Source organism: Gallus gallus, chromosome 3 (assembly GCF_016699485.2).
Source record: "Gallus gallus isolate bGalGal1 chromosome 3, bGalGal1.mat.broiler.GRCg7b, whole genome shotgun sequence".
In the NCBI taxonomy this organism is placed as follows: Eukaryota; Metazoa; Chordata; class Aves; order Galliformes; family Phasianidae; genus Gallus; species Gallus gallus.
Window position 1 is genome coordinate 63,676,170 of NC_052534.1, and position 27,760 is coordinate 63,703,929.

Consider the following 27,760-nt stretch of genomic DNA (forward strand, 5'->3'; position numbering starts at 1 on the left):
GCAGATCCGTCATTCAGTAGCCAGCATATGATTCAACTCAGCTTTTCAAAAAGTTAAAAAGACCAAAAGCCACCAAAAAAAGCTTTTTGAACCAAGAAGGCTGCATCATTTTAACTCTCCTGAAATGCCTGCTGAGCATTCCTATGAATCATGCCTGCTGCAAGAGGAGCACCTCTGAGTTAAGAAGGCAGTGACTTTCAGTGACATCTGGCAAGCAGACACTCCCTCTACCAAAGGGACAGCCTTCATTCAACTGGAAGGTAGGAAAACATGCATTCCTGTAGCTAGACACTGTAAAGGTATTAGATCTATGATTAAAATGTATAGCAATTACAACACTCTCCCAGGAGTATTGTTTTTAAAGGAGGTGATCCAACATAGTATTTTCTAAAGAGAAAAATACCTAAGCACATAAAACAAGATGCTTTATAAAATACGCTTCTTGATCAGTTTTTATGGTTATACTAGCATACATTGAAAAGACTGAGTAATAAACATTACTGCAAGTTGGAAAAAGACATTCCATTCAAGTCTCAGGAAATGACACAAAATGTTAAAATAGCACTAAGTATTCCACTCATGTTAAATTCAATGCTGGAATTGCAGAATGATTTAGCTATGCCTTCAAATGCTTTTAATATTCCTTCACACAATGTATACAATCAGAAAACCACTTCTGTGGTAATTAGCTAATTTCCAAAATTTAAATATGAATATTTAAATAGTAAGTTTTGTCCTACTTGTTAAGTCCACTCAATGAAGTACTACCTGTCTCCCAGATTAATCATACATTATGTTTTTATTAGCTTGATCACTTAGAAGGTCGGTAACAATGAATATTTTCTGTGTGCTTAAAAGTCTTGTTTAAAATATTTCAGAGCAGCCAAGTAACACAATAGCAGTATGCAAAACTGCTTGAGCTTAATAAAACCGTGTTTTGCACAAATGTTGAAAAATTAGATTGAAAGCAATTTTCTTTCATATGTTTTATGGTTCCTTTAATGATTTAAATACTTCAGAAATGCAGCTACATGAAAAAGTCTAATAACAGGACAACAAAAATGACTGTCTTCTGGACACAGCATTAAAATTGAGGCTGCTGCATTGAAAACTGCACTGTTTTATTTTTTACTTGAAAAACAGTTTGAATTAAGAGCTGGCATATCAGTTTTCTTTTCTTTTATTTTCATGTTCTAGGATTTCCTCTAAATTGATTTGGCTATTTTTAGGCCAAAAAAAAGGAGAGATCTTTTTTTTGTGTGCTTCAAATATATAAAATATATTTTTTACAGTCTATGAAAATTGAGTAATTTTAATGAATAGACGGTACCTGAAAAGTCCTACTTTGAATTTCACTAACTGTAATACTGGCTCCATTAAACTTAAAAACATTTAATATTTGAAGGCTGTTTTGTGAATGGACAAAAATAAATTGTCACTGCAGATTCCAGATGACCCTCATCACACCAACTGCTACTACTTCACTCTGTGAACGCAGACAAATCTGTAACATTTTCCAAGTCAATGTCAAAGAAAAAATTAAAAATATTTTTTATTGGAGTGTTTTCATGTTATACATTCCTACAGGAGAGCCCAAAGCTGGCTTAGGAAGGCACCAGCACTTTTCCTATTACCTTATCTTCGCATCCTGTCTTCCAGTTCACACTGTAAAATGCAAATATGGATTCGCCTTTGCCCACATGCTACCTTCATGCTACTTTCTTCACCTTTGCCCACATGCCAGGAATTGGACAGGAAGGAATCTCCCAATAAAAATGGATGTGCCAGAAATTCCTCTTTGATACAGCATGCAGCCTTCCTAAAATTAAAAACTTAAGACTCAGTGGTTCGTAGAAGTTCAGCATGGCTTGCCATGCAGATCAATCATTTTGCCCTTTAAAAGCAGCTTGGAGAAAGAAAAATAAGCATTTTAATAATCTTGGCCTAAATTATGTTGTATGAACCAAAGTAGAATACCCTTAACAATTGCAGATAAAGGAAAAGAGAAATGTACCAAATAACATTGTTTCACCTGAACACAGCTATTGCTGATTGAGCTTCAATTTCTCCTAATAGACAATAAATGAATGTAATTTTGAAAGATTCAACATATCTTCCATTTGCAGCCTAAAAGAACTCCAAATAGTATGAGTGCATGTAACAGTTAAACCTTATGTTTGTTTTTATCTTTTTATTCTGCCACAGCTTATTTGCTGTTCAGTGCCACTTACTTCAATCTGTTATCCAGAGATGTAATTATTGATGTTATTAAAGATATTTACGGGGTAGACTGACATAATAGAATGTACTTTATAAAAGATCTTAATTTAATAATCACCAAATTACAATATTTGCATGAAATATGGTTTATCTTTGAAGACGTTTTTTACAAAACATTTTTCATTACAGCCATTGGTGTTCAGTGTGCATATACTTTCCACAGGTTCCAGAACACCTGGTTATGCTTTGGTAATTCCCTCTCTACTTCTATAGTTAGTAAACTGAAGAGCACCACTTGATTCCTTTTGACCTTGAGGCCAACTGGCACAGACTGTTCATAGTCACACTAGTAAATACTAAAAAATAAAAAATGTTAAAATTCTTCATCCAAATGCCTGGTGGGAAAATTTGCTATCCTAGCAAATTCCTCAATTCCCTAAGTGTGCTTGAGGATTATAAGATATCATGGCCATCTGTTTGGGCCAAAAGGATGATAAGGAGAGTATAAGTTACAAAGTAGACAATAGTCTTCTGAGGTCTGAGCCTGGGCCTTGTCACAGGTCAATTTACTAATACAGGCATAACCTACAGATATTGTATCAATGACTTTTCAAAAGTGTCAATCAATTTGCAGATCACCTACAGCATAAAGGAATTAGCAATACCAAACTAACATTGCTGCTTTACTGAAATTAGTGTCATAGATCATGAGCATGTTATGCTCTGCTCTGGACTGCCTGATGTGGTAAATAAATCTTGCACTGCAGACAGCCTAAATCACAGAATCATAGGATCACCTCTCCTTGTTGGGTCCATGTCAGATAATTACCTTCCATGCACTACGGGAACCTCTTTGACTGCACGCGCCTGGCAGTGCTGCTTTTCCAGCATATATCAGGGTGTTTGAAATCCCCTATGAGAACCGGTGCCTGTGATTGTGAGGCTACTTCGATGTCTGTAGAAGGCCTCATCAAATTCCTTCTCCTGATCAGGCAGCCTGTAGTAAATACCCACAGTAGTGTCACCCATATTAGATTGCCCTTTAATTCTCACTCATAAGCTCTCCCCTTGTTTATCATTCACCCCTAGACAGAGCTTGATACATTCCAGTTTTCTCTCATAGAAAGAGCAACTCCAACACCTTGCCTTGGTGGTCTGTCTTACCTAAAAAGTATATAGCCATCCACCACAGCACGAACTATCACTGAGCTCAAGACAGAGTAACCCTGACAGCACAGAAATATATTCTTGGCTCCTTCAGTACCAGAATTGCTTTTCAGCTTCTTTTCAAGCTCAGTGATTTCCTGCAAACATATCAAAGATTATAGATCACCAGCCTTTTCCCTATTATGACCATTTTCCAGTGGACTCAACCTGATCTTTCAGTTATGAATCATACATATATCAACACCTCGTGCCCAATTCTCACAAGACAGTATATTATTTATTACCAATCACACCAGTGGTTCCAAGTGCTTAATTTTCAATTATACTACTTCCTAAGAAATAGCATTAGAACTATCTATGCGAGTAGTGTTAGAGCTAAATGACTTTTCATTTTCTGAGTCAAGTTCAAAGCATAAATGTATTTCATAATTCTGCCCCAACATTATTAAAGATTTGACATGTTTGTCCTCTTCTGCCAAATTTAAAGAAGATTAAGGATGGAACTCATTGCTAATTATTTGGGGGATAAGAAAAAGACTAGTTGCTTACTAAGCTGATTGGGGTAAGTCATTCAGATTCACTGCTTTCCCCACTGACTTATCAGCGATTTTTCTTCAATTTTTAATATTCTGAAAGTACTCATATTCTTATTCTCTCCATCACATGCAACAGTTTAATTATTCTTCTCCAAAATTCCATTTTCATTTGAAAAGTCTACTTTCATGTTCATTCACAATGCAAATCAGAGAAAGGTTACTTACGAACCTTTTTATAAGTACTATCTCTCAAATGACAAAGCATCGTTTTAAACATTCCTTCTTTTCTAGTACTTTTTGAGTGCTTTGATTGTAGAGATATGAGAAATTACGTTACTGAAAAATCAGTGAGAACCTGGAAAATGTTTAGTGAAAGCAAAAATAACTGAACTTGAAAATACTGCAGTAGCACCTCACAGCTATGCTTCCAGTACCTGCTGCTACCCTGCAGCCTGGGTTACATGACTGGACCACATGAGCTCTGACACAGTTATCCCCTCACACTGCAGAGAGGAAGCAATTTCACAGATGATGCCTCTGGGCAAAAGTACCACACACACCGTCAACTTTCATTTTACATTGAAAAAATAAGTGTGGTTCCATCCACAGTCTATTCTAGATTGATTAGTTCTCACTATAAGTTCAGAAAAGTGACTTAACTAGGAAACAGATCTCCTTCAATATTTGCAAAGTTTGCAACTTGTGCAGTCCACAGTGTAGACTAATGGCACCACTGGTTGCTCTCTTGCTGTGGCATGAGCCACACACAAAGAGGAGCCCAGCCAGTGACACATCCAGTGTCATCCACCAGCATGGTCTGGCTGCTGCTGCCTGCAGCTAGTTCTAAGGAGGATGGCTACATTCTGGAGTATTATGTCTGCAGTATAGATCTGGGTATTGGATTTGTCCAGATGCTGCTATGGTGGCTGTATGTACTCACAGATGTACAGGAGAAAAGAGGAGCTGCATCAGCCAAGCACTTGACCCCTTCTCCCATCATATGTTTCTCTCCGGTGCTATGTTTTCCAGTATGAACCAGTTTGAACTTACTGGCCATCACAGCTCTAAACCTAGACTCATCTGATTTACTGCACAACAACACATCTTAATTTGATACACTTCAAACCATCAAGCAATATTAAATAATTTCAAATACCTAGACTGCATTGTCACAATCAACCTTTTAAAGTTACAGCAGATAAATAGCAACATTGCTTATTTTCAGAACCTGAATTCACTTCTCATCACATAAAGGCACAAAATAGCTCTGTTTCGCATGCAAGATGGGGTTTTTAAAAAAACAAAACAAAACAAAACAAAACAACACACACCTATTGGCTAAATCATAGCAACTAACTATCGTGGTGACAGACAAAGCCTAATATTTTAATTAAAAATACTGGTTATGAAACATGGCATATGTGACTCATTGACCTGTTCCTCTCCTCGCTCCTTCCATCTAATGCTGATCTAACTACATGGTTTCTTTCAATTGTCTAAAATGAGAGAAAACAAACCTAGTGAATGAAGATAGCTTTAAATCAGTTAAATCAGAAACAACCATCTCAGTTTAAGCTCAAAAGAACCTGACAATAACCACACGTGGCACAAGGAAGAAGATGAGTATGGGGTGGAGAGAAGAGGAAAGATAACAGGAAAATAAGACCTTGTGGTGGAAGCAGCCCATTTGATGGACTCAGCTGTGAAATATAAAGCTATAAATTATGTTTCATAAATGCTATATTTAGTTACTCAAATAATTTCACATTTGCCACATGCTACTAAGCACTCATTCACTCATTACTATTTTGCTGCAAAGTAATTTGTTACATTGTATGTCCCAGAGTTAAAGCACAGAAATAGTGGTGTAAAAATAGAAGTGTGATTTGGATGCTGTATTAAGTATTATAAATTGAAAGCTGTTTTCAGAATAGTTCACCTGCCACAACTTGTGGACTTCAGTCCTCAAGCAAGCAAAAAAAAAAAAAACCCACATAATGAACAACTGCACCCAACTTCAGAAACAGCAGTATCCTCCCAGGCTAAACTCAAACCACTATGATTAATTTAAATCATTTCTCCATTGAGAGTGCTAAGATGAACTTTCCTCTTTTTCATTCACCAACTGCTAAGTAAACAAAATAGTTCTAGAGAGGAGGGCACATTCAAATAGTTCTGCTTATAACAGAAGATAATGTATTTCTTGTTAGCCTACAAATAATCGACAGCCATCTTCCAGTGGTATCTTATATTCTCACCTAAGAAAAAATGCTCTTTCTAGAGTATTATAGACAACAGTTACATATATATATATATATACACACATACTTTGAGTTCAAATAAATAAATTGCACTGGTCTTCCCCACCCACTTTAATAAATTTGAACCTGTCAGCTAGCTTGGCACTGTCCACCTCTCTAAGCTCTTGCAGCCAAAGTAAACGTGTTTCATTTCTTGAGAAAAAGCCAGTTTTGAAAGAGATTTACAAGTTGACCATATATAACAAAGTTGGAATGGCTAAATCATTGATGGCAAAATATTTGCTAGTTTTGTCATCTTTTCCAGATCGAAGGTTGACCTTTATTTCTCTTTCTATGTAGGTATGCCACACACACACATATAATATTCAGTTTGCTTTCAGTAAGAGCAAATAACATACAAAACATGATGAAACTGAGCCACAAACTTCCTCGCCTTTCATAATAATATGTAGATGATGCAGGGTTTTGGAGACAAAGATACTAAAAAGTTTTCCCTACTAAATATTTTTTTGAATTATTTAAGAATGTCATACAGATTCCCTCCCATTGGGGGGGACAGAAGAAACACAGATACTGATGAATGTAACGCCAAAATTTAATTGCTAACTTTGCCTTACTAGCACTGTAAACGATGCTGTTTTGGAAGTTTTAACTAATCCTCGACAAGGTAAAAACTATGTGTAGCTGAACTGGAAATTAGTTTCAGAAAAAAAAAAAACTATTTAGCACAGTGATTGAACAGGTGTTAAGTTGTAGCAGCACCGAACAATTTGGACATCTCCTTTTTATTTATTTATTTTCATATCAGTGCCTACGGTGGCATTGGCACTGAGTTAAATCAGACTAGTATTAAAAAAACCCCACAGTTTTAGCCAATGTTGCAATTATGGAAGTTTGTATGGTAATAGGTATTACCTGCTCAATCATTTTTCAAATGCATATCTATACCTATTCATCTAACTGGAATAGTTGGAGGAATTAAAAATTAAGCTTCCAAGACTGACTAGCTTGGATTTTCATTTTTATTTTTAATTAAATTCACTTTCAAGTTCCCAAATTTTTACCTTATAATAATGTTGGCTGAAGTGATAGTAGTTAATACTCCTAGCTCACATTAGGAGGCTCTTATTGTCTCACATCAGGCTCTCATTATTGCTTCCATCATTACAGCATCAAACATTTTTAAAAGATAAAATAAGCTGCTTTCCACGACTCAAGCTTCTTTACAAAGGGAAAAAAGCATTATCATACTAACCAAAAAGATAATTGTTCTCCGAATCATGTGAGTGGTTTGTGTGATTACATGGGGCTGCTTGCGTGCTGTAAACAGAACTTGTTCAGCTGAATCAGTAAATAAAAGCATGAGTCAACTTTTGAGCTAAAGAAGGTGGCTCTTACACTATTATCTAAACTAGCCTTTTTGGGAGACAAAGGGTAATGCCACCTAATGTCACTTACACAAATATTTAGCTGTTCATATTGTCTACTGTGTAGAGAGCAGGACTTTTGATATACTTACATTTCCAGAACAAACATCATTATTTAAAATGAGGAAAGAAAACTGCTCTAGCATTTTTCTTGGTGATGAATCTGTGTTTTTTGTTGTTATTTTTTTCTATGGTAAAATCTCTGTTGATATAAAGGAAGCATTCATTTTCTACATCGAAAAGACACTTTTATTCATAAGGACTCTCTTTCTCTTTTCAGCCTTTACTGCTTGTAAAAACAGTAGCTCTGATTTCTCAGAAGCCAGTGTTTCATATATAAGTTTAACTACAACAGATGTTCTTTGCTTAAAGGAAAATATCTGCTTTTCCACGAGTGTGGAAATATTTATCTTTTACTTTCTTTAAAATCACCCTATCACCAAGTGAAGTTCTAGGAACACAGTGTAACAAATACCAAGATTGTCCTCTCCAGATTCACTGCTTCATAGTCTACTACTTAGTAGATTATGCATATTTGCTACAAACATTAGCATTTGCCACATACTAACTACCACATTTCTCAGTTCAGCACTGAGAACATCTTCAGTTCAAAATTCTAGGCACATACAATAGGATTTCCAGCCTCCTCGCTCATCCAGATCCAAAGCTGCTTTCCACTAAGCATCCAACTGAGAACTGCTGCATGAAGGAGATCCTTGCCAATTCTCAGATTTGTATGCTCTGGCATTTTGATGGAAATACTTCAGCGCAAAAGTTTTTTTCCTTTTCCAGCAGCACTCTTTTTCCACTCTTCTTTTATTCTATAACAGCATCCCTATTTCATTCTGCTGTAATTTGATAATTTATTTTTAGGTGACCAGAACTGGCAGTTCTACACAAGGGCTTGAATGCAGCAGAAATATCTACCAGGCAGGGGCAAGTAGACCCTGTGTCCAACCCGAGCTGGCTGCATACACAGCAGTGGCACTCCTGAAACAGTTTAGCTGCACTAGCATGGATGACCCCCAGCTAATGCATGTATCAGTGCACTGCACCACTCCCGCAGCTACCAGTCAAGGCCTATTTTTCTGTTGCCAGCTGCATAAATATGTCCAATGTCCTCTAAGCCTCAAATATAACAAGGGAGGATATGCTTTTGTGCAGCCGGCCACATAAGTATGCTGAGGTGCATCCTCCCATGAATCTGCAGCTGCTTAAGAGGTGGCAACCTCCCGGTAATTCATATGGAAGCTCAGCAAGCCTGCTGGAGTCAACTGGAAATTTATACTGGAAGATACACTCATAAAGAGTTAACAATGACACTCAAAGGAAAAGTACAACATGCTACCACAGTCTGAAATAGAAATCAGCATCCCAAATTTATTTGTTTGTGTTTGGCAAGTCACAGAAAGGGTTTTATATTCACTCTTCTGGCTGAAATATAAAAAGAGTTGTTTTGGTGACTCTCAGAACTTGCCAGATGCAAGTTCAGTCAAGCATCTGTCAATAGAAATAGTGAAATACCTCATGTAGGTCATGTAGGCTTTGGACCTGCCAGTCTTAACAGCATTCCTTTGTTGACTCATATTTACTACCACAGCTTTATTTCCACCTTAGTCCTTCCTGTTTAAATTCATTTTCCAGCTTGAATGAAACACTTCAGACTGTTTTAGCAGACTATACTAATAGAAAGCCCTTGACACAGGCAGGACTTTTTTAAACATGGACAAAGCCAGGATCCAAGAAACTACTCACAAATGCAGGGGGCCAGTCTAGACATCTTTTCTGGTGAGCAGTACAGTTTGTCACTTTGCTTTCCACTATTTGTACACGAGATGAGTTTTAGTGAAATAATTTTGAAACTACTTCTAATTTTGCTTTTGAGAACAATCTTCTTTAGAGGCAAAGCAGATGAGCTAATGGAGATCTATACATAAAGCATTATTTAAGAATACTCAGAAGATGATTACACTGCACAAAACTGCTTTACTTTGTTTTCTAATATTGGACCAAACACATTATTAAGCAAGATGTCCTGCAAGGGCAAAAAATAGTTTCTAAGAACATTTTGTCTTTTTATGAGGCTGAGGTTATCCATCGTAGATTTTTTATTTTTTATTTTCTGGTGAGAGGGAAGGAAACACTTGAAAATGCAAAGACTTTGTCACACCTGAGAGTAAAGGCACGAGAACAGCTCAGGACCTACCCCATCACTGCAATTTATCAGACAATTATATTCATCCTATATGAATCAGTCAGACATTGGACCATGAGGACACATGACCAAAGCATAGAACATCATGTGAAGTTATTCAGAAGCACAATGAGATACGTAATGAAAGATATATGCCTTGCATAAGCAAGTTCTTATTTGGCTTGTGAAAAAGAAAATGAAGATCTTTCAATTGAACACCAGCACAAGAGAGAGGAAGGACTTCTAAACAACAGAAACAGAAAGTTTGCAGACAACACCAAGCTGAGTGGTACAGTTGACACAATAGAAGGAATAGATGCCACCCAGAGGAATCTGGACAGGTTTGAAAAGTGGGCCTGTGTGAACCTAATAAGATTAAATCAGGCCAAGTGCAAGGTGTTGCAGTTGGGTCAGGGCAATCCCAGATACATGTACAGACTGGGAGAAGAACGCATTAAGAGCAACCTAATGGAGAAGGACTTGGGGGACCTAGTGGACAAAAAGTTTGACACAAGCCAGCAGAGTGCACCTGCAGCCCAGAAGGGGCTGCATCAGAAGAGGAGTGGCCAGCAGGAGAGGGACATGATTGTTCCCCTCTACTCTGCTCCTGTGAGGCCCCACCTGGAGTACGGCATCCAGGCCCGGAACCCCCAAAACAAGAAAGATGCGAAGCTGTTGCAGCGGGTCCAAAGGAGGGCCACAAAGACGATCAGAAGGATGGAGTACTTCTCTTACGAAGAAAGGCTGAGGGAGCTGGGCTTATTCATCTTAAAAAAAAAGAAGTTACTGAGTGTCTGAGGGGACCTCATTGAAGCCTTTCAGTACTTGAAGGGAGCTTATAATCAGGAGGGAGATGATTGACTTTTTATGCAGTCTGAAAATGACAGAACAAGAGGAAACTGTTTTAAATGGAAGGAAGAGAGATTTAAATTTGATGTCATGAGGAAAGTCTTCAATACAAGGGTGGTGTGACACTGGCACAGGCTGCTCAGAGAAGCTGTGGATGCCCCATCGCTGGAGGCGTTCAAGGCCAGGCTGGATGGGGGCCTGGGCAGCCTAGATTAGGGTAATAAACTCTGCCCATGAAGGGGATGTTGGAACTAGGTGATCTTTAAGGCCCCTTCCATCCCAAGCCACTCTATGAAAACAGCATAACATTTCTGCCTCCTGAAGTTAATAACATGACTCCTAATAAAATTGATGAGATAACATACTAGGCAGATATTTGTGAGATCTGCATCAGCAAACAGCCTATGAATGAAGAATTAATATCATCAGAGGTATTCAGGCACCAAAACTTGCTTAAATAAAGCTGCAGTCCTAAAAGATGGAGACCTCCATCTCCAACAACAAAGTATATAATAAAACACTTAGCCATACCACACATTTCTTCACAAAATCAGTTAGAGATTATTCAGAATAAGATGATAACATCTTAAATGACAATAAGCTTAGGAAAAAAGTCATCTGACAAGAAAGCAGATATCTAAAAACACACAGACTGTGAACTAGAAACCTGAAAAACTACTAGATTTCAATAAATGTAAAAAAAAGGCAGAAATATCAAGGATAAACGACAGAGGGCTCCTTCCAGTGCTTTTATTTATAATGAAGTTGTCTTATAAATCTGCAAAAAACATAGCTTTAGAATATCATACATTATAAGACACAAATACCTAAAGAAATAATAGAATTTATCTGTTAAATCTCATTAAAGTGAAAGCGCTTTTTTTTATCCTGTGACTAGGTATTTCACAGTATGGCTCTAGGTCAAAACAAACACTGACCACTGCAACTTTTTGCAACATTTTCAATGACATATTATACCATTCACATGGTCAAACTCAGACAAGGAGGGGCCAATTCTCCTGACATAAACAGTCATGTATCTAAACACTACTATGGCCTGGGGCCACCAGAAAGAAACCACATATGGAAACGAAGTTCTGAGGAATTTCTAGGAGCAGATCTGAAGTAGAAGATTGCACCTTTCCTACAGAAACTTATTCCTGGAAAATGCGTATGGAGTAAAGTGATTTGTAAACTGTGGAGGTGCAAATTCTTCTTTCCAAATGGAGCTGTGGTACGTCAGGTTATTCTCGGATGGGTGTGTACACTGACCTCATACCAGCCTGCAGTTGGATAGCAAATTTGGGTACAAGTAATTACAAAGGCTATAGCTGGGTAGGGGTCTTGTCAACATGGAAGCTGAGGGGTGGAGGAACAGAAGTTCTAGCATGTACATGGCAAGGAGCAGACTGACACATCCACATTAGGTGTTTTGGGGAAGAAGAGATCCAAACTCAATGTCTTCTCTCCACACTGCACATTTTGGGGTTCCTACCATTACTATTCCATTGTTATTCAAAAGGAAAGAGGTAGGAATGACAGTCTGATAACACTAGCTTTGTTTAATTATAAAGGTTAAAAGAAACAGACACTTCAATAACTCTTTGGATCTCCACTGCTTTCCAGAGTGCAGAAAGATTTTGAAACAAGTGATGATGGTGTAACCTTCTAATTTAAGCTCCTGTAGCTTAGCTACAACAGTTCCAGAGACTTAGTCTCCCAAATCAAAAGAAGACAGTATAATTAATTTTGCAAAATTCAAATACTAAAGCAATATTGCAAAAAACTCTAACATCACATTCAAATTAAAAAAAAAAAACAACAAAAAAAAACAACCAAACCTATGCCAAACATCTAAAAGACGTGATGACAACTGATCTAAAAGTAGCTCCCCTATGCGATGTGAAGTAGCAATTCTTTTCTTGAGAATCAAGAGCAGTGTGTGAAGAAACCAGAGCAATACATAGTTAAATAAAGGCTAGGATGTTATGCTGTTGTTCTCATTTAAAATACAAGCTTCAGGCAGAAAAAGAAGCTACTGGACAAGCTTCTTTGGCTTGTGTTACAACAGTCAGAATGGATTATTGTAAGGATTCAATCTGACTTTATCCTTTGCAAATACTTAAAATTACGTTTTGCTCAAGGGAGAATAAGCTGGAGACACATGCCAAGATTCTAGACAATTACTGTGAAACCTGGTAGTGATTTCTCAGACAGCAAGAAGTCTCTTCACTCTCACCAAGCTTAAATCTGAAAGAAAATAAGTGACTGAGCAACTGCAAAAAGAAACCCCAAATGAGAGGCATACGATAACATCTACACATTTTTCCTGCTGGAAGAAACTCCTGTCAAGTTCAGGGACATAAACAAAAGAAAAATGCCCTGAATTCCAAAGCTGATCTGATGAGCAAACAGCATTTTTGTGTCGTCACCACAGCAGAAACATTTCACCAGAAGCATGAGTCACTCTGCAGCTTCTCAGATCTCAGAGACAAGAAGGCTTTTCTTTTCTTTTGTGTGCACAGGAAGAAAGAGTGAGAAATATAAAACCTGATTTTTACACCATACATCCAGACCAGTACTCAAATTGACCTTCTGCTCTGAATGAGAAAGATACGCTTCTATGACTAAACAGTCTGAAAATTCTGTTCTCGGCATGAGAGGAAATTACAGTAACAAATTTAGAAAATAAAAAAAAGCTTTCATCTTAAGTAGGTAGTGATGCTTTCTTATGTTTTGGGATTGTTGGCTTTTCATAGAATTGTAGAATGTCTTGGTATGGAAGGGACCTTAAAGCACACTCAGATCCAAGACCCTGCTGGGACCAGGCTGCCCAGGGCCCCATCCAACCTGGCCTAGGGTAACTCCAGGAATAGGGCATAACTTCTCTGGACAACATATTCCAGTGTCTTACAACCCTCTAAGTGAAAAATTCTTTCCTTACATCCAACCTAAATCTCCTTTTAGAGATTTCTGCTTATCCTATCTCTATCAGACTACATAAAAAAAAATTTGGCCTCATTCCTGATCATAAGCTCCCTTTAAGTACTGAAAGGTTGTAATGAGGCCTCCCTGGAGCTTTCTCAAGGCTTCACAAGCACAGTTCCCTCAGCCGTTCTTTGCAGGACAAGTGCTCCAGCCCTCTAATCATCCCCATGTCTCAGGTTGCAATTTTATAGGAACACATTCTAAAGTGACTCATCAGACAGACCAGCATCTTCTGTGGTCTAATGCTAAATATTTTATTTTGGATATACCGCTTTTGAATGCGTGTGTAAATAGGCTAAAATAAGTTCTAAACCATGTGCTAGTTAAATTGTTCTATTTAAAAGTAGCAATTCTATGTCAGTGGGGTCAGACAATTCACAGCAAGAGTATACCGCACAATGCAGCAGTTTCTTACTATTTGAAAGTCTCTTTTCTGACCAGAAAGCTTTAAAAATCGACCTCCTACTCAGCCCAGGCTTGTTTTTTTTCAGAAGAAGACTGTACCCCTACTCATGCTGCTTGTCTCAAAAGAGCTCCTGAAGTTTGAAGAGCTGATAAATGGCGCAGGGGCAAATTCTTTCACTTATGCCATACTAAACACCATAGACAGAACACAGTAAATAGTACCGGGAAGCATCAAATACATAGAGAGGAAGACAGCAAGGCCAAAGGTGTAGAAGATGGAAAGAAATGGATAGAAAAAGATAACTGAGAGGCAGAGAAAAGACTTCATTTCTAAAAAACATTGCTTACATGTTCCGTACATGAAATGTGTAGAACTTACATTTCTAGTTAAAAGGTAACAATCTACTCCGTCTACTGACATATGATCACCTGTACTTACCACTTAATTTACTGCCATTAAAACATCAGTGATCATGTAAGTGACACTGGCATGCAAGATTCCCAGCATGAGGGCATGAAGGAAAGCTAGAGCCATATACATATGAAACTAATTAATAACTACCTAATGACAATATCCACAAGGAAACAAAGGACAGAAAAAAGAGAACAAACAACAGAAAAAGGATGTTGATAAAAAGGATATCTAACCCTAAAAAAAAAAAGATATCTAATGCTGATTACTTGAGGAGTGAAGTCATATGTGAACAGCTTTAAAAGTCTGATCCTTCCTCTGTAGTTAAATGCTGTAATGATCACATCCCAAAAACATCCTGATTCCCAGAAATTGGAAAAGGTATTAAAAGTGTTGAACATTACTAAATACTTCATGGTTTTCCAGGGATTATTCCACATTTCAAAGAAATTCCTCTCATGTTCCTGCCAGCCTGCCAGCTCCTAGTTTTTCAGCAGTGTTGACACTCACTGCATGACTTGCCTAAATATATTTCCCCTAAAGTACCTGTAAACTATTGGTGCACAAACAAACAAACAAAAAGACCGTTCTAAATGACTTCAGTGCCTCAGGGGTAAAGCACTGCAATGAAGGTCTGGAAGAAAGAAGTCTGCAAGAAACTTAGCAAAGTTCACATAAACATCCTGCGGTCGTCAGAACAGCCCAAGGTGGAATCCAACTCTAAAACCCAACGCAATTTATGCACACAGAGCATTCCGGAAAAAGCTCTTGATTTAGACAAATATAAAAAGGAGCTAAGAAAAAAAATGCTACTAATTTTAATTTACTTACTAATACTTAAGTAAGCAAATACATTCCACCATAGGTTACACAGAACGTTTATTTTCTGAAACAATACACTCTCTCAATGACCTAAAATGCATTCTTGGTGACCTAAAATTTCAACTGGCAAACAGTGTTATGTTTAGGTTCTGAAAAAAAATGGAGAGAGTTTAAAGGTACTCAGCTTTGTAATATAAATACTTCAACTTGGTAAATGAAAGAGATTCAATCTGAAAGCCAAATTCCAAATCTCATTCCTGTAATTTCCACTAAATTTGCAGATGGATCTACTGCAAATAAGGATCCTTTTTTTGATTTTACAGACAAATCTAATATTAAAGTTTATTCCTCAGTTATGTAAAAAATGTGAAAAATCTTTAAAAATATTACATATACAGGATGAGATTGGAAGTATAAAGACAGAATTTTACTTTGCTACTAGTACAAGATCAAATAACCCGATAAAGCCATGCAGTGGCAAGAAGGCAATGCTTAATTGACTCTACCAGATTTAATGAGAAACGACGGGACAAAAGTAGCTGAATAAAGTGTAACAAAGCAAGAAGTAAATACTATTTTATGTAACAGCATTCATTTTACACCCAGCTTCCCAGATCCCACAATTTCTTCAACCCTATTATTTTTGTTGAAAAATAGTATAGACTAACACAGATGTCTCAGAACCCTCAGGGTTAATATACTAAGCTCACTCTAAAAGCAATGCCTCATAATTATTTCTATAGAAACTACAGGATATACAAAGAGAACAATACTGCTATTTGGTAGAGAAAATTCCAAGCTACAAAACACTATTTTTCAACATAGTCACCACTACTAGCTATGCATTTTGTCAGTGATGAACAAGAGCTTGCACGATGTGCTCATGAATATCTGCACCAGCAGAGGCAACACAGCGTTGCCGTCACCATTGCTGAAACACATCACATACTTCCTCATTGTGCTCATATTCGCTGTTTGATTTCCATCAACTTTCAGCAAGTGTCAATGAATGTCAATAGGTTACATTTTTTTCCACATTGAGTAATTCAGTGACATACTTTTGCTCCATATGCATTTCCATGCGAGATGTCATTCTGTCAGACAGCCCCTCTGCTGCCATCTGTCACATAACAACAAAATGTGATGGAATAGTGGTGGGAAGGTTCAACCTCTACAGTCATAACACCAAAATCTGCCTCTGGCATTGAGGGCCAACATCATAAAATAGGAGACAGTATTTTCAGATCAACCCTTGTAAATCCCCTCTTATTTTCTATACATTTTAAACATCCTTCCTGATCATCTCATCACATGGTACTTTCTTCCTCTGCAAATATGTATCAGTACTAGCTTTCTAACTGGGAAGTACAGCATCATCAGGACAGTCTAAAATATGGGCAAGGGAAGACAGCTGCCTGTTTAAGTGGCTAAGGTGAATCTGCAAAGAACACCGTGATACTTGGAGATCACTACAACAAGAGGGATTCCCAGAGCACCCTCAGAAATTTACATAATCTTCAGGATAATCTAGATCATCTCATTTTTCTATATTTCAGAGGAAGATGATTAGAGGACTGGAGAACCTCCCCCACAGTGACAGGCTAAGAGAGCTGGGGCTCTGCAGCCTGGAGAAGAGAAGGCTCCCAAGGGACCTTATAGTGGCCTTCCAGTACCTGAAGGGGGCATACAGGGGGCTGGGGAGGGACTTTTTAAAAGGGCATGTAGTAACAGGATGAGGAGAACTGGGTTTAAAGTGGAAAAGGGTTGATTTAGACTAAATGTTAGGAAGAAACTCTTTACTAAGAGGGTGATGAGACCCTGGAGCAAGTTGCTCAGTGAGGTTGTGGATGCCCCCTCCGTGGAAGCATTCAAGGCCAGGCTCAAAGGGGATGCGAGCAACCCGGTCTAGTGGGAGATGTCCCTGCTGATAACCTTGGAGTTGAAACTAGATGATCTTAAAAGGCCCCTTCCAACCCAAACCCTTCTATGATTTCAGTGCTATAGCTGCAACAGTTCAGATTTTATTAAGCTCTAATAACAAACTTTGAATATAATCTGGATAACAGATTTCCTTTGCTAAAGATCTTCTGGAGTTGACTTTCAAGAACTGCAAAGTCCAACTACATCCATTCAGTAGGGAGAATAAAATGAAATGAAACAATAATAGTTTCATACTCAAACACTAGCGAGTTCTAAACATCATTGAGATCTGTCTCAACACTGTAATACTTGGAAAAATGAGAATTCCTAACCTGCAATTGCTCAGCACACAATCTCATACTACTTGTAGTCAGAGATCACTCATTCCCACAGCAGCTTGGAGCCGAGTGCAAGCTGACCACAAAGCCTTGCTTTTCTCTCCGGTTTTGTAGCAGCTCAACACAGGTTGCAGCCAGGCTGCTAAGCAGAGTAAAACTACTTCAGCTTTCCAGCACTAAGGTCCAACAGCCTGCACATTGCCAGAAAGGCTGGGATTCGTGCCCATTTGAGAAGCCTACACTAAAGGTGGTTAAATTCCCAACTCACACTCAAACTTCATTTGTTTCTCTTGAATGCAAGCACTACATAGATTCCCCTACACATTCACCTAGCATGGTGAAATCCTCAGAAGCCTTCACTATTTCATAAAATCATGTAATCTTAGTGTTGGACCTCTGAAGGCCATGTAGTCCAACTCCCCAGCAATGAACGTCCACAGCTAGAATGAAAGACACAATGATGTCTAGTTAAATGCTACTGCATCAGGATCTACAGTGTCCTCCCTCTTCTTATAGCTTTTGTTATTCAAGAAATCCACAGGTTCTACAAGTATTCCTTAAAAGAGATGTGAGATAACCGTCAACTTCGGACTCCTTTACACTTATGAACAGATAAATGACTCCTTCCTTTCCACTCTTATTTCCTATCCTATGTGACTACCTCTCAACCCAGTTTCCATGTCCTAATTTTAACTTTGTTATGGTACGTTGGTGGAAGACGTTTTCCACGCCAGATTTGCAGCAGTGATAGCATGTTAGAAAATCTTCCCTGAAATTGAGTGTCAGTATTCTGCAGTAGCACATGACATGACAATCATGGCTTGCTTGCATCTCACCATCCATGAGTACTGATGTCATTTAATACCACCTCCAGCAAGAGTTCAGTTTTTAAGGTTCTTTCCCTGCACCACTTACAGCAGCAACAGCATTGTCAAAAAGTATCACCATTGAAAACAAGTTGGCATTTCCGCCAGGGTGTCTATCCTGAGCTCAGGAGCCTCTATCCATCCCTGATCTCTGGATCAATTTAGCTAGTTTGGGAAGTATTTACCCACTCCTTACCTCTAAATAAGAGCCACTTTGATCAAATAATAATTCAGTCCTCAAATTCTTGAATGTGAGAGCCTACTGGCTAAAGTGCTTGAAAAAAAAATTCATCTTTGTACTTTCACTTTTCTCCTATAGAATGTAAGATACACTGAAACTTTGAGACTTGAGTCAAGTAATACAGTAAGTGACACCTATAAAACTGCCACCCTGATGTATCTTCTGTAATATTAAAAGCAACCACTTTACCAATCTTTTATTATAAGCGGATAATTATGACTGTTGTTGATGACAATGTAATGCTTTTAAAAATCCTATCTCAGGTTAGTGGAACTAAAACCAGTCCTATTAATAACCATAATGAATAATTAGGTTCCCTACACTCAGGTTATGGGTGTTCTTTGTTTTGTTTTCTGTTTTTTTCATACACAAAGTAGTCTATAAAGTTTGCGTACACCCACAAACAGAACTTCCCCATGTCTCAATTCAAATAATTAAAAGAAAAACAGCAATACTTAAGATGCCTAATATTGTTAACAAAACAAACAAATCACTTATTTTTATAGCAAATTCAGACAACTTCTATTTGTTCTGACTGGAGAAGTCTGGATTTCTTCCCTCCACCCCCCATGTTTGGCACCTGTTTTTAATATGAAAGCTTAAAAACAACTCTATGCCAATTGTCCAAACCACAGCAGGTGGTAAGGTCAATGAATAGGATTATTCAGCAGGCTGCTCCAGTGGGCATGCTTAAAAAAGTAGTTCACTTACACTTATTTTTCACTATTTGGAAGACTCCCCTGATTTGGAGGAAGCTGCTTGCATTTGTTCACCTTTAGGAAAGTAAGAATGGTTCTCATTCTTCTTTCATCAGTGCTTTTACCTTATTTCTCTAGTATGAAAGAAACCTTGAGCCCAACAGGTATTGAGGTAGAACAAGATACTAATACTAATAAAAAAAGAAAAAAAATCAGAGAAAAACAAAGCATAAATTAAACAAAATAAAATAAATGCTTTCCCTGCAGTGTCATCCTCATCCCCCTGGTCTCCCTTCTCCTTCCCCTCCCACCCCCCCAGCCCGTCTCCTATCCCCCCCAAAAAGAAAACCAACACTGCGACTATTTAGCAATTTTGAGTTTTTACTGAATGCTGTTTCTGCTGTCACACATCAGGTTTGGTGGCAATGGGCTGAAAAATTAAAAGTAAAACATCACAGTCATCAAGAACTTACTGAAGAAAAAAAAGCCCTCAAGAAAAAAAGAACACTTGTAATATTTCAAATGCAAGTATGCATTTCAGGTGCTTTAACACTTAACACATCCTATGAAATGATCTGGACTTATAGAAAAACAAGCCTCCCTCCTTCCAGCACTCCTAGTAAAATCTGATTGCATTTTATTCACAAATTCTTACTAGTTCAGCTTACAGAAAAGCTTCATATTAATGCAACCAAGAGTGCAGCCAACATCACTGAAAAAGCTGAAAATGAGCACCCCTGGGTAAAAAGCAACAAGAAATCTTTTTACATGGCTTTGTTTAAACAGCATCAGAAATAGTTTTGTGGAGCCCTCTCCTCAAAATCCAAAGCCAAATTCTCGTATTTGCTTGGATCATTCAGCGTTCACACCCTTTGATTTTTTCCCTAAAATTGTGAACAAAAAGTCGAGTGGATTTTTCTTTCTGCTCTACTGCACTGTCAGAAAGATGAAACCCTTGGCATTTCCTGAATGCACTGTACTTAATCAGAAATACATTTGTGAGAAAAGGTATAAGTATCAATGTATATAAACAGCTGCTTTCAGTATCTTGGAAACTAACCAGTTTTTATTTAAAACCAAAGATACGAACTTCAATTTAATACATTAATTTGGTAAATACTTGTTTTTACTTTCAAAGGAAGGGGGAAAATGAATAAAAATGCAGGTCAGGCCAGCAGCATTTCTGAGGAACTGGAAACATTTTTCCTCACACAGTATTTCTTTTTGGTATATTTTATTCAAGTATCCTAAGTTCTCTTAGTTGAAAATTACTGTAGTTTTATATAAGCACAATGAAGTGGAACCACAAATATTACAGTGAGGTTAAAAAGCATTCATCAATAATATTATCTGAATCTGAGGAATATGCAATACAAAATCCAAATCAGTCTCGAAATGTTCTCTACATGTCACTTCCTGGTGTTTCAGCACTTTTATTCAGTGTCTGTGCAGGTTAACTCATCAGAATGCAAATGTAAATATTTAACTGTCATCTATTAAAGCATATTGCTATACTAAATAAAGCTCTTGAGATCAACATACTTGAACACAACATACAGGTCAGTAGACAGTTTTGCAGTACCAGAATAAATAAAGACCATCTTTCCCCATTATTTTTACATTTACTTTTATATTTATCCAACCACAGTTACACCTGTTAAAAGTATAAAGGCTTTATATCTATAAAAAGATTAGCATGAATATGTAGGGCTAACACACTAGCTTTTGTTTTATTTGAAGAGGGAATTCCTTATTGTATCTCAAAAGTGCTAACAGAGATAGAACTACATAGCCCTGCATATTCGCTCAATAAAGCACCTATGCATCAAGAAACTCAGAAGAAATCCTACTTACTTTGAGCTAGAGAGGTAAATACCTTCTTCACCAAGATGTTTTCTACCTTACTCAGTCCAAGTGGCTAACTTTAGAATATAAAGTAGCCTCCATGTTAAATACAAAGTAGCAGCAATGATGAAGTGAAACAGTGATGACAAATGAAACAAATAAAAGCTACACATTTAAAACGAACAGCAACAAAAAAGAACCACCCAGACTCCCAACAGGCATCGAATTAAAAACCGATCCTGTTCCTATTTCTTTCAGTGTGATAGACTGTGAACAGAAAGGAGAAAGAGTTCTGTATTAGTGCTGTGGTACAGTTTTAACCGATGGAGCCAAAATGACTTCAGAGCATCCAGAGCATCATAAGTGCACCACAAACTAGAAAACCCAATTACTTCTCTCATTTCATGGCAGACTTTCAAATTTCTCCTAGAAACCCATGACTGCCTGTGTTAATAGAATTTAAATTGGAGGCTGGAGAATTTCTTCCCCAGAGACAACTTAGTTAGACACCACTAGAGCTTCTACAAGTTTTCAGTATAAGCACTCTGACACAGAGAAACTGACCATAGACTATGGCAGATTTTTCAGAGTTCACTTCAGATAACAACACTGGAATAATAACAAAGGCAGATAACAACATTGGAACTGACTTACAACAGAAAGCACTCTTTTATGGCTCAGTACCTCTAAGTCAAACAACAAACCCAAGCATATTCACACTGAAAATCTTCAGCATCAGGAACATATATTGCCAATTCCTACTTGGTGTAAAACCTAGACTAGCCTTTCTCTGAGACTTTCCCTCCCCCCTCCCCTCCCCCCCCCCCTCAGGTGCTGCCTATCTATGTGAGAAAGGGAGTAGTTGTTTTATTCCAGTTTATACTTAAGACATTCCACACTACTTCCTTGTAAGCAGTTGCTTACTGTGTAACTCATTCTATTCACCTTTTCAATAACTTGCAGGATTGTAGTGAAATCAGTTCCCACCCCCCAGAGCATAATGTCATTCCCACAGAACTTATCCACATGTTTCCACTGGCTCTGCTGGAGTAAGAAACAGGTTTTTGGAAAGTGTATGCACTTGCTGATGAACAGGTAACATTTAGCCAGCGTTAAGGACTCTGGGATTTCAGTACCTACTTCATACAGTCGACAGAAATTATATTCTGAGTCATTCTGCAGTTAAGCTCAACAAGGACATAGTTAAAGTCTAACCTTGAAGAAATACTACAATGGCTGCTTTCACACGGAATGAGGGGGCCAATACCAAAGTAAAACCAAGTTCTGGAATGGTACAATGGTTAAAGACATCCCACAGTTATTCCTGAGTGTTACAGTAGTAGGACAGAGGGAGGAGGAAGGAGTGAAGACTCCTACACTTGAAAGGAAGTTGCCTAGCTACAAAACAAAAACATCTGAATGGTTATACCTTGACAAGAGGTATGAAAATAACCTTTTTAAAAAATGTGCAGTTACTGTAAATAAGCATTTATACGTGTGTCTATATGTATTTTTGCACATGCAAACATACACAAAAAAGCCAACCTTCGAAGGCATGCTTAAGAGCTAAATTCATATTAGTGTTCTGCCAACAGGAAACACCCACAGCAACAAGGAATACATACAAAAGGAGCATATTCCAATTCCACCTCTATTTCCCACAACCACAAAAAACAAAACCTCAAACCAAAGAAGTAGCACAAGATAGTACAATAGGGTGGAGCTCACATTAAAGGACAACAGTTTTGCCTGTATGTACCTTTTGACCCTATAATCATCCCTATTTACACAAAGACACAGAGATTATTCACCTCTTTCCCCAAGAGGAGACAAGGCAGGAAGTGAGACTGCTGAACAAATAGGGGTGTACATTATTGGTGCCTTTGTAGAATAAGTGTGTCTGCCTTGGGGGTATTTATGAATTAGGCTAGAAATTAGCATGAAACGGCGTGTGCACAGAACTGTTGCCTGCTGTTCCTAACTTAACCAAATATTATCAAATTAGCAACAACCACACTTCCCACTAAGGGCTATATATTTAAATGTTTTAAAAATCAAAAGTTATTTTGGGATTTATGTGAACCAAAAAGAAGATTGCAGTTGCTTTTCTTCAAGAAGGAAATGAACTCTAAGCCCATACATTTGCTGCTTCTGTCGGGAATCTCACTTGAATTTATAGAGACCAATATTTAAAAGAAGGAGCTTAAGATGCTACACAAACAACTTGCGGACAAAGTTTCTTTCTTCAAAACATTAAAAGGAGCTAAATGCACACAGAGAATAGAAATGTCATCTCAGACATACAAATATTCTCTGAAAACCAGAGACTGGATTGGGCACACAAGCTGAGTGGGGAAAACAGTCTGAAGATCTCCTCAGAGGAAAGGGTTTATTTACAAAAATGGAACACGGCGTTGTTTAGAGGATGGCTAGGAAGAAGAATAGAAGAACTGTTTAACAATACTTTAAATAAATTATTGCAGCAGCCTTAAATCAAACCTTAATACAGTCCTCTAATAAGCAAATGTATTAGCACAACCGTAAGTAGAATAGACTTGATGGTCCACTGGTCTCTTTCAGTACAGTAACTTGTGTTCTAGGATATTTGCCACAATACATAAAAGCCAAAAAAAGTTGTCACTGGTAGAGTGTGGAATTAAACAAAGACAAAAAGCAGGTAAAATTCAGCCCATGTTAACCTGCTGTTCTACAAGATAACTGCACAGTTCAGGGCCACTAGCTCAGACTACTGCCTGGAAAGGTAACAGGTGTCCCTTCTGTACCTACCATGCATGAGACCTCATGGTAGCACAGGTTATTTGCTAGTATTCCTAGAGTAAAATAGATTCCTGTAACATATATAGTATGTAGTATATATAGAATCCTCCCCATAATTAAAATATTTTTACCATTGGCATTAGGACATGGGTGCACATATAGCCTTCTGCATAGATATTACTCTCCAGATGGCTTCCACACATGATAAAATAAATACAACTTCACATGTTAACTTCATCATAGTAACTTGGAGCATGCGTCTAGCTTACTCTAGTAAAAAGACAGCCAAATTTTTCCCCCATCAATCTTCTATGCAAGAAAAACTAAGAATTTCAAACACACCCAAAAACCTAACTCCCACAAGACTGAACATGATGTAACAATGTTAAAACATATATAAATATATATAAAAATTTGTAAAGAATTTTTAACACACATAAATGTGGGTATTTTTTTGCTGAGAATATTTGATAAAAGCAAAAAATGCACTATATATTTGGTTGTATGGTTTCATCCTAAGCAATAAAGGTTTGTTTATTCTGTCATTTCTGTTCTTAAATGCTGTTTTCACAAATAAATCAAAACTAAAGACTCCTGACTATTCAATACTGATAATTAAAGGTGATCCTAAAACACAGTCAGATTCCAATATTTGTTCGGAAAGAAATCACCATGTGTGAGTACAGTCTATTAAACAAGATCAGTTTAACAGACTTTCTTAATGGCTACAATCAATCTATAACCTAAAGGGAAAATAAATAATAAAAAAAAAAAGCTGTGATTAAGTTTGAGCCACCAACGCTAAAACAGCCATAGCATAAGTTTACTAAACTGAAGTAATTGAACAGGAACACAATGCACCTGGTCAAAATAGAGCAGTAATTACAGTTGAATGAGCGTATATATATATATTACTGACAACAGAAAAAAATCGAAAAAGTCAGACTCACACAGCAGCTTGTGTAACACTTCAGCAGTAAGGATTTCAATATATTTATTACACCTGAATATAACAGTTTTCACAGCGTAATGTAAGCTTACATGTCAGAAACATTACTTGCAGCATACATAAAATAGGTAATATTTTACCTCCATTATCAAAACAGTTACAAGCTTAGAAATACAACTTTGGAGACAATCTCTGAATACAATAACTGGTTGGAAATAATCTTCGGATTCATATACAACTCTCAAATTAACATCTTAACTGATTCTAAGCTCTCTATTTGCACCTCAGTGAACAACTACTCACATAATCTCAGAGGAGTACTCCTGAAAGTAACACCTCGAAGTGCAAAATATGTAATTCTTTAGTTAAAACGTTCACAGAAAAATCCAAATGAAGCACCTAAAATTATAAACCTTACTTACAATTTTTTTCCATTGTAACCTTTCTCATTTCTAAAAGCAGAAAGGATGCAAAAGTTTAGAAAATACGAACTACAGGCAATACAATTTTCATCAACAAGAAGAGGTCCAAGAGAAGAAGAAGAAATTAAAAAAGGCTTAACAGGACCTAAAATCCCTACCCAAAATAGCTTCCCCCACCCCTAAAAACACACATATACACACAGATAATTACTGCTTACTGATTCTTGGGGAGGAGCTTATGTTCAGCAGTCACCAAACTAGGGTGAAAATCGTATAAATAGTCAAGGGTGACGCTTGAAATCATCAGCTTCTGCTCACTCACCAGTGGCAGAAGAACTCCTCACCAGAGGAGGATTTGCCACTCTACTGCCTTGCATTGGAGCTCCACAACATTTGGTATGTTATTGTTTCATTTCATTCTATATGGTTTTGATGCTAAAATCTATAGGGTGTGTTTTCTGGTTGGGGTTGCAAGAGAGTTGATATTTAACGGCCAGCGACAGCCTCCTTACTGCTACTGGGGTTATTCAAAAGGTTGCAAACAAAAACCTGGTTTCAGAGAAGGCAATGTGAGATTTTTGCCATGGATGCTGACGGAGCCAGAACTTTATACTTCATGGAATTTACTGTAGCATTAGGCAGGGGCAATAACATCATGGTATAGAGACTACATATTACCAATGAAACCTTTTCTTCGTTCCAGGAGCTCTGATATATGTGACTCCTGAACTTAGTTTTTGGGCGCTGGAGTAATTAGGAAAATTACTACTGTTTCTGAAGTCAGTGGTTTTAAGTAGGCTGCCACCTATTTAAAATGATTATTTTTCTAAAAGTGAGACTCCTGCCTCTAAGCCATCTCTTATATTTTACATAGACATACAAGAACTCCAAATCTTTAGTTAGCAGTGCTGATTCCATTCTCCTTACAGTACTTTTCACAGACAGCGAAAGTAGGAAAAAGTACAAGATAAAGAAACTTTTCATACCAACAGGTTAAGAAAACTGAGTTATGCAAAAGACACTCATCAACTTCTACTCAATACAATATTTTCTCCCCTTTCCAACAGAGGACGGATTTGGAAACATGCATTTACAAATATCGTTACTGCTGCTGTTTTGTCTAAACATTGTCCATGGCAGTGATGGATACTTTTCTGAGCGATACCAGAAACAGTCCAGCATCAAGGGGCCACCACACTTTCTACCATTCAATGTAAAGAGTCAAGGTAAGTCTACTATTTTTTTTTTTTTTAATAAACTAATATAAAATAAGTTCTAGTGGGTCAACACATGAACAAAAGCTTACTGTTTGTACAACTGGTATTAAACTAACAGTTTAGGCTTACTTTAATAAGTTCATCATCTGCAGAAAGAATTGGCAGTAGCACAGGAAGTTACGTCCCACTGATAAAGATGCACACCTGCATAAACTTTTTGTTACACAATAATTGCTGGAGGGCCACTGAACAGAACACTTCATTAGAAAAGGAACATTTTAAGTCTGCATTAGAAAACGTAAGCAGACCTGGAGAGCAGAAGAATAGCTCCTCAGGACACAGTATCCATACTATCCTCATTTATGAGGTTTCATTTCAGAGTAGCTCTAGCCAAATCCTATGGACACAAGATGATCCTATGATACATAAGAACAGCATGTACTGAATTCAAAGATGCTGCTCTTGTCTCTCTCAAACTGCCTACAGGCCATGTTTTCAAAAAAGGCTCTCTAGTGAGAAACCAGTGAAAGTAGCATGGCTGGGAAACTTAGTCTCTCAAAATGCTCTTCTGGGCTGCACCAATACACTATTACATCTTTATCTCTTGCCTTCAGCACAAGGGATTTCTGTAATCCTACCAGCACTCTCAGACTGAATTTAGGTACGTGAACAGCTACTGCTATGACTTACTAGCTAGAGTTTCCAGAAGGTTAAAGTTATACTTTCTCTTCCCAGTACCTGATCACAGTGTTTTCCTGTGATTTTATTCACTATTATTTTATTTTTTTCATGTGAAGTATACTATGTACTTTATTATCTTCTACCATACTTCACTTAATTCTATTCTTCTCAAGGCAACTTTTTAAGTCTACAGAAAACACTGGGAAAGGGGTGGAGGGGAAATAAAATCAATTATGGAAAAAAAAAGGAAGGTTCAAATTAAATAGGAAAAGGAGTAAAAGGAAAGGAGAAAGAAACTGTCCTGAACTAAGTTGTCACATTATATTAACAGAGAATCTAAACTGTGTTAAGCCTCTTAATCTAAATAATGATTATATAGACCTGTGATAATTGTAAGATGCTGTCTATTTAGGAAAGGGAGCAAAGATTATTCATCAGACTGCAAAAGCATCAATAGCTTACAATTTTACAGACTTAAGATACCAGTCATACAAAGTGGCTTGATAAATCTTCATTTTTGGTGA

At 37.5% G+C, this 27,760-nt stretch overlaps 2 protein-coding genes across 5 annotated transcripts in view; one reads left to right on the top strand and one right to left on the bottom strand.

Moving 5' to 3' along the window:
- Nucleotides 1-27,760, bottom strand: part of NT5DC1 (5'-nucleotidase domain containing 1) — a 120,065-nt gene that overhangs the window by 69,240 nt on the left and 23,065 nt on the right. The window lies entirely within an intron of this gene.
- COL10A1 (collagen, type X, alpha 1) overlaps nucleotides 1-27,760 on the top strand; it is a 52,267-nt gene that overhangs the window by 18,896 nt on the left and 5,611 nt on the right. Inside the window, exons 1-2 of one of the 2 annotated variants that reach the window (NM_001396427.1) lie at nucleotides 25,669-25,734; nucleotides 26,406-26,564. In NM_001396427.1, the coding sequence (NP_001383356.1) occupies nucleotides 26,423-26,564 (142 nt within the window). In that variant the 5' untranslated portion in view covers nucleotides 25,669-25,734; nucleotides 26,406-26,422. Of the gene's footprint in view, nucleotides 1-25,668; nucleotides 25,735-26,405; nucleotides 26,565-27,760 lie in introns of those variants that run through there. The other variant, XM_046938369.1, reaches the window with a different exon arrangement.